At 33.0% G+C, this 8327-nt stretch overlaps 2 protein-coding genes across 2 annotated transcripts; one reads left to right on the forward strand and one right to left on the reverse strand.

Annotated features, from left to right (window-relative positions):
• The first annotated feature begins 78 nt into the window (after window positions 1-78).
• Window positions 79-4892, forward strand: LOC145617271 (monodehydroascorbate reductase-like). The gene is made up of 10 exons (XM_081671969.1): window positions 79-236; window positions 1402-1473; window positions 1874-1925; window positions 2278-2358; window positions 2644-2762; window positions 2844-3063; window positions 3245-3363; window positions 3461-3586; window positions 3697-3837; window positions 4358-4892. The coding sequence occupies exons 1-10, from the start codon at window positions 186-188 to the stop codon at window positions 4679-4681; spliced, it is 1305 nt and encodes a 434-aa protein (XP_081528095.1). The 5' UTR covers window positions 79-185; the 3' UTR covers window positions 4682-4892.
• Window positions 4893-5374: 482 nt separating this feature from the next.
• On the reverse strand, window positions 5375-8327 carry LOC145617300 (large ribosomal subunit protein P2A-like). Its single transcript, XM_081671992.1, has 3 exons — window positions 8058-8327; window positions 5778-6001; window positions 5375-5633 (listed from the first exon to the last, which is right to left on the reverse strand). Exons 1-3 carry the CDS (start codon window positions 8143-8145, stop codon window positions 5607-5609), a joined length of 339 nt encoding a protein of 112 aa, XP_081528118.1. The 5' UTR covers window positions 8146-8327; the 3' UTR covers window positions 5375-5606.

Genomic DNA, 8327 nt, shown 5'->3' on the forward strand with positions numbered 1-8327 from the left:
GTCAACAAATGCACATCACCTGATTATTCTGAATAACATTCAATTTTAATTATTTATAAATATCCAACCAATCCCTTGTTCATTTTTCTGCAATTACATTTTCTCTCTCCTCCTTTTCTGTCTCTCTGTCTGATTTTAATTTCTGCAACAAATTTTTTTGGTTTCAATCGATCGAAGAAACTTCCATGGCGGAAAAGCACTTCAAATACATCATTCTCGGCGGTGGTGTTGCTGCTGTATGCCTTTTTTTTCCTCTCATTTTGATTTTTTTTTTGACAAATTTCATTTTTAGCTAGATAATTTTTGCAATTTTTTATAAAAATTGACATGAACAGATCGTATTTCTGATTGAATCTGAATCAGCTGTTATTTATTTATTTATGGTATATTTTTGTATGATTAATTTGATCAATTTTGCTGTATTTGTTAGGTAGAATTTCTGTGATAATTGAATGATATAAGGATTATGCTCGATCTGAGAGTAATAATGTAATCATATAGGCAATATCACATTAGAATGTTAATCGATTGTTCGGATAAGATAACGTATGATTTTTAAAAACGATATTTGGAATGAAGTTTATTTGACTGAATAATTTTATGTATAGTCAGAGTTAGAGACTGATTGCTTCGTCAAAAGAGAGAGAAATTTTCATTGTGAATTTGATAATTGTGGTCAATTTTGCAAACTGTTATAGAGATATAATCGTAATGTAAAATTCATCACGTTAAATTTGGATTATTGTGCTAGAAATTTACGGAAACTGAATTTTTATTGAAAATTTTATGTGTGGTGGTGCAAATGCTATGAGACGCAGCCAGAACATCGGTGTTAGCTTGTGTATTATGTTACTCCGTATTACGGAGTTAGAGTATGTTAAAAATGAACAACTAGTATATAGGTGAACATTGTTATTGTTTAATCGTGCTACGATGGGGATGCACATGTATTATTTGTGCAGATAAACATTAGCTTGCTCGAGTGTATTATGTTATGCATACAGATTAACATCAATTTTTTGCTCGGGTGTATTATGCTAGAGATGCACAGATATAATGTCTATACCCTATAGACTGTAGATGAGCATCAATTTTTTGCTTGAGTGTATTAGCAATGAGTGTACTCCGTATTATGCTGTATGAAGTATGAACATTCCTTTTTGCTGGAATAGTCCTAATAATAAGTATACAAATGATATTTTGTTCAATTGTATATGCTAGAGTCACAAAGATGTAAGTAAATGATACGTCCATGTTGAATTATGATTATACCAGTACACAAGTAGAATTTAAATTTGGTGTTATATTCTCAAAGGATACAGGAATTTGTGAATGCAATTGCTCTTTATTTGGAAACTGATATTTGCTGTTTCTGAAGTTGGACTTTTTTGGTGCTTGCAGGGGTATGCTGCTAGAGAGTTTTCGAAGCATGGTCTTCAACCAGGAGAACTAGCCCTCATTTCTAAAGAAGCGGTACGCTGAACTTGAAGTTAGTTAGCTTTTGATGCTCCTAATACTTTTTACATTGTCATTTAATCCAAGTTGCTCTTCATATTTTCCTCACTCCTTGTTATGAAATCTCTTAAGTAAGTTCTTATGAATTATGTTATCCGGCATAATATTAGCTATTGTGAGTTGTACTTGTATGCTGAACTTTTATGCTGAAAGTCAATATACTTTCCAGATTTATTACAAAGTTGTTGTGGGGGTGAGGCCAGCTTGTTATTGGAAGTGCTTCTGATTCTTATTGCAGTTCCTGCTGCAGCCTGCATGATATTACATTGTAGCTCCTGCAAGTTTACTTTCTTTTCTGTGTTTACTCCTGCAAATTCAGCTTTTGAGAAAGACCTGATGATTCATCTTTCTGTTCCAGGTGGCTCCTTACGAACGCCCTGCTCTCAGCAAGGCTTACCTCTTTCCAGAAGGTGAGTAGATACAACTTCACTACATGGCATATTTAAAAATTTCAACTATATGATATTTTGCTGATAAGTCGGTTCAGTTTAAGTTACTGCTTGAAGAGTTTATATTAATAGAATGGCTCTATACTGGAGCTCTATCTATTAACTACCAGTTTAAATCTTGGACTTTGTTTCTAATGCACTTTCACTAGATCCTTAGGTATCCACTTTGACACTTTGATGCATCTATTACACAATTGCTGTTTCTTCACTGCCTAGCACTAGCTAAGTTTGATCTATGGACCTTTTTTTTTTTACCTGACTTGTCAAAAATTTATCATGACATGCTTTTGACAATTTGAATTGGGTTTTATAGGTACTGCTAGACTTCCTGGGTTCCATACCTGTGTTGGAAGTGGAGGGGATCGACTTCTTCCTGAGTGGTATACCGAAAAAGGTATAGCAGCTTCTATTCAACCATCATCAATGATTGTACTTTCAACTTTGCATGAAGTTAGCTAATTTTGTAATATCTGAAAGAGAGTGTATTTTTGTTAATTACTTCTCATGTTTAAGAAGAAATTATCTGATTTTTCTTGAACTGACCATTTTGTTGATGAATTTTTATTTTTATATATATATATATATATATATATATATATATATATATATATATATATATATATATATATTTATTCTGTTTGCTTTTGCTTGAATAATAATCATATGTATATGGCTGCAGGAATCGAGTTGGTCTTGAGCACAGAAATTGTCAAAGCTGATCTGTTTTCAAAGTCTCTTACAAGTGCAGCTGGAGACATTTTCAAGTTTGACAATTTGATCATTGCAACTGGTTCAACAGTGAGTTCTGTGACACTCACACTTACTGGTGACATTATGTTATCACCTGCCTACTGAAGAAACTGTTTGACATTGTTTTAGGTTATAAGATTGACCGATTTTGGCGTTAAAGGAGCTGATGCAAAGAACATCTTTTATCTTAGAGAGATTGATGATGCTGACAAGCTTGTGGAAGCAATTAAAGCTAAGAAGAATGGTAAAGCTGTTGTAGTTGGTGGAGGTTACATTGGTCTGGAGCTTAGCGCAGCACTGAAAATCAACAATTTAGATGTCTGCATGGTTTACCCAGAACCCTGGTGCAGTAAGTCTAAAAGCTATAATATTTTCTGTGTTAGGTCATATACATTGGTATTGTTTTTCATAAATACCTATCTATAGGTATCCTTACTCTGTATGACGAGCCTTTTTCATACCCTTTGATATGAAACAGAAAGATAGCTGATGTGTGGTTCTCCATCTTTCCTCTTAAATTTGTCATGTAGTGCCACGTCTCTTTACTGCTGATATTGCTAAGTTTTACGAGGGCTACTACACCAACAAAGGAATCCAAATTATTAAAGGAACAGTAGCAGTTGGATTTGGCTCCAATGATAATGGAGAGGTATGAATTTTAGTTTCATGACTCATCTGTTGAAGTCTATTGTTACACCTATTGATGTGAGTAAATAACTTCGAACAACAATCCGTCTTTAATTCAGGTAAAGGAGGTACAACTAAAGGATGGTAGGGTGCTTGATGCTGATATTGTGGTTGTTGGTGTTGGTGGAAGACCTCTTACTACACTGTTCAAGGGGCAGGTTCAAGAGGAGAAGGGAGGAATCAAGGTTGGTTGCTTTCATAAATACTTATCATTGACCTGTAAACTTTTTAGTTAGTTGTTTTCTTGTCCAAGTATCTATCTGTCATGTTGGCTGACTGGTTATCTTGGTTGCAGACCGATGCCTTCTTTAAAACAAATGTCCCAGATGTGTATGCTGTTGGTGATGTTGCCACCTTTCCAATGAAACTGTATGGTGATATTAGAAGGGTTGAACATGTTGATCATGCCCGTAAATCTGCTGAGCAAGCTGTGAAGGTAATGCTCATTTCATCTCTTAACCAGAAAATGTATAAAAAAATTGTGAAGGTAAAGGTCACTTCATTTCTTGACCAAAAAATGTATAAGAAATGTGAAGGTAAAGGTCACTTCATGCCTTTACCAAACAAGTATAAAAAATGTGAAGGTAATGGCCATTTCATCTCTATGCCAAAATATTTATAGAAAGAAAACCTTGAGTATTGTATCTAGAGTCTTGAGATTGGAAGTGGCTTCAGATTCTATTCAGAATGTCAATAATGTGATGATTAGTTCGTAGTGTGTGAATTCATTTACATACTCTCTGTATTATGATTAGATTTCCAAACAATCTAATTGGTATTTTAGTAGATTCATGGTAATTTTTATTTTTTTTAAATTTATATTTATGATTATGAACTATGTAAAAACTAAAAAGTGACAACTGATCACGTCATGAAATTCCTGTTTTCACAATATATGTATGTTTGTTAATCTTGTGACATATATTTCAGTGCACTAATTTATGTTTATTTTACAGGCCATCAAAGCTAGTGAGGAGGGCAAGTCCATTGAAGAATATGATTATTTACCATACTTCTATTCTCGCTCATTTGATCTATCATGGCAATTTTATGGTGATAATGTAGGAGATGCTGTTGTCTTTGGTGATAATGACCCCGCATCATCATCCCACAAGTTTGGTTCCTACTGGATTAAAGATGGGAAGGTTGTTGGAGCATTCCTTGAGAGTGGAACCCCTGAAGAAAACAAGGCCATCGCTAAGGTTGCTAGAGTCCAGCCTGTAGCTGAGAGCTTGGAGCAGCTGTCTAAGGAAGGCCTTGGCTTTGCCTCTAAGATCTGAAAACGATGAAAATATTATAGCTCGATTGTGGTGGTTGTGTTTATATAACATCCCATTCCTAGACACTTTATTCCATGTGAGATATGGTGCTTAATAAGCTTTGGTTTGCTTCTTTGAGTTGTTAGTACATACTCAGCTTGCTAGTGAATTTGACATTGAGAATTGAAAATTGAGAATGAATTAAAGATTATAGATGACATTTTTGTTTTAATTTTTCCTCAAAAAAAATGTCTTAATTTTCATTTTTATCTTGCAATAACAAAAAATACAGGTACTTAACCAACACATCAATGGCCTTGCTATGTGAACTCTTCTATCCCTTGACCGCAGTTTTGGTAATTTGCATTCCATCCAGCTACACTATAATGATTGTCCCTTATTTGCTTAGCAACAAGCAACAAAGCAAACTACGTAGTATATTGTCTCTAATTTATGCTTATCAACGAGCAACAACATAAATGAGAAACAATGATCTGCTTCATTGATACCGCATAAAAATATGTACTACACATATGTTATTGACCTTCAGTTACAGATACCAATGGCTTTATCTTTATATATTTGTAAATCATGAACTACTTAATAAATGATAGAAATAATAAGCTAATATTTAGCTCTATTCCAGTCCCTAAGCTGGCCATTGGCTTATGGATAAGTGTGAATGTAAAGTCTCAAAATTTTCACCAAAAAAACAGCAAAATGTGCCCGAAGTTAGCAAGTAAAATACAGAACTTACATTACAGGATCCAAAAAAGTAGAGAAATCCAACATTCTTTGATTCAATTTGTTTCACAAAATCTCCACTGTTTCAACTAATAATAAGCCCTAACTACACTCTGGGTAAAATGCTAAAAATGATCGCAAAACTCTAAATCGAGAAAAAAAAAAATAATGGCTCCACGTCAGAGGCATGCTTCTAAACCACTTAGTCAAAGAGACTGAATCCCATGTCCTGCAAAAAGTTGAAAGAAAAAGGTCAGCTGAAGGGGAAATGTGCTCATATGAAGCTTATAAAAAAAAGTCCATAAACCAGGAATGAAGTGTAAGATGTTAATCTAAGCTCAATTTAAATGAATTTAGGAGATAAAAATAATACATCATCAGACTCTTCTTTCTCCTCGACTTTCTCCTCTTTCTTAGACTCAGCGGCAGCCGGAGCTGCACCAGCGCCACCAGTGGCAGCAACAGCAACACCAGCAGCACCACCAGCAGGAACAGAGGCCAACTTTTCCCTACCAGCAGCAACAAGCTCTGTAATGTCCTTGCCGCTCACTTGGGACATGAACAGCTCAATCTTCTCATCATCAGCATCAACACCAACTGTAACAAGATATAAAAGAGCAAGTTTAGAAAAAAGCACAAGTTACAACCAATGAACTATGAACCATCACCTCACAGATAATTGCTCATGTCTTCTATGACAATAATAAAGTCCATGTTGGTATAATTACTATTACCATTATGAGGTCTAAATATACCAGCAAGATTGTTGGTATTTTTAGACTTTATGTTGGTACAATTACTATACCAACATTAAGTATAAATGTACCAACAAAATACTCCCTCCGTTCCATAATGATGTTCCAATTTGGAATCTTTGACTTTTTACAAGTAAGAGAGAATCTTCTCAATTTCTCTTAATCTATAAGAAAAGATATAATCATGTAAGATCTAATTTAATTCGTTTTGATGAGTAGATTATTAATATCTAATTTTTATAATTTTTGCTAGTGTGAAATTAAAGATATTTACGGTCAAAGATGGGTCAAAACTTGCATCGATTTCCATGAACATGAACATCATTTAGGAACATCACTTTGAAACGGAGGGAGTAGTAATTATAGGCATGAACTTTCTCCCTCACAGACATAATCAGGTTTAAAATTCCATCAATTCATCACCGGTATTCAACCAAACACTAATTGCTCCATAGAATATGTTCCTCTACAACTCAAGTGGAGCTTATGTTAAACTAGGTTAGGTCCCGTGCCATGCACGATATATCGTAATTTTCATCATTAAATAACATTATTTTTAATTAAAATAATTTCTAAAACTATTGTGAGCAATTTTTTACCAAAAAAATTGTTATTTTCTTCTTATATCATGTCTTTACAAAAATATTTAAATACTTGTATTAATACCACGTTAAAGAGTTGTTTAGTACTTTAGTCGAATGAGTATATTAAAATTATGTTGAATGACTAATTTTAAAAACGGTCGGTAATTAGCGACCGTTTTTATAATCATTTGCTAACATTCATTTTATCAACTAATTTGATGCCCGTCATTTTAATTCTTCAAAGACAAAATTGATGTATCCTTTTTATTTTTTACAATTAATCAAATAAGTATGTATAAATTATATAGGTTTTTTTTTTCTTCCTAATTTAGTAATTATTCTTCTCCAGTACATTTTTAAGATTATATATTCTTAAAAAAAATTCACAAAGATTGCATTTTCAAAATAATTATATGGTAATGTTGCCAAAACACATACCTATAATAGTTGTGAACCCATCTATAGAATGTAAAAGATCTTTTATATGGTTAATTATGACAATTATTATTGTATATAATAATTTCCTTAAATATAAAAGTTTTATAAAAGGATTGTTTTTTTAAAAAAAAAAACAAAAATACTAAGGACACCAGAAATTGACACGTGTCATTGCTGGTGTGTCTTTTAGTATATAGTTATTGATTATTGATTTGTTTTTGTATTTTTTTTTTTTTTTTTTTAATCTAATCCAATTCCTACCACTTTTTAAAATACTTACTTTCCCTAACTATAAGTTCAAAATTAGAAAAAACAAATAACTCCAGTCAATAAGCTTCATCATTATTTCATCCCAATAAAAAAATTGTTCATCATTCTCCATTAATTGCATAATTGTTGTCATATTCTCCATTAATCATCAACAAACAATAAACCCAATGACAAATTCAACAGAGCTAATGTAGAATTCAACAAAAAGTAATCAATCTAGAGTGCTCTACAACAAATGAAATCAATCAATATTTGATAATTTTCATTTCCCAACCAAAAAAGAGATATTGTAGAATATCATAAGTAATATCAAAAACATTGATCCTGCTCATTCAGGCACCAATAACAGAATCAATTGCCCCGATCATTAGACAATCTAAATCTTACTCTCTCTTTGACATTAAAAACGCTCGAATTCAACAAAATTTAGATATCACATTTCTTTATTAAATGGAAAACCCCATCAAATTGACATAAATTCTTAATTGCAAACCTAACAATTCGTTCAACATTTATGCATAAAGCTACTAAAATTATGGCACAAATTCTTGGCAAATGCACTAAATCATCATTAAATAGCAGTAGAATACAATGAATAGAAAGTACCTGAGTTGAAGATAGCCTTCAAATCAGCGGCAGAAGGAGCGGCATTGCCACCCAAACAGGCAAGCAAGTAAGCAGCGACAACCTTCATCTTCTTCCTCTAATGGAAGTGCTGAACGAATTGAGGAGAGAGATGAAGAACACACAAAGGATCTGCACAAATTAAGAGCTCGAGTAAACCCTAATGGAATTGCAGAGACAAATATATAGTCAGTAGGGTTTTTGTGTTTTGGGTTTTTCTTCATTTTTTCTAATTTGGGCTGTTATGGTTTT

This window comes from Chenopodium album, chromosome 26 (assembly GCF_948465745.1).
Source record: "Chenopodium album chromosome 26, dcCheAlbu1.1, whole genome shotgun sequence".
NCBI classification, from domain to species: Eukaryota; Viridiplantae; Streptophyta; class Magnoliopsida; order Caryophyllales; family Amaranthaceae; genus Chenopodium; species Chenopodium album.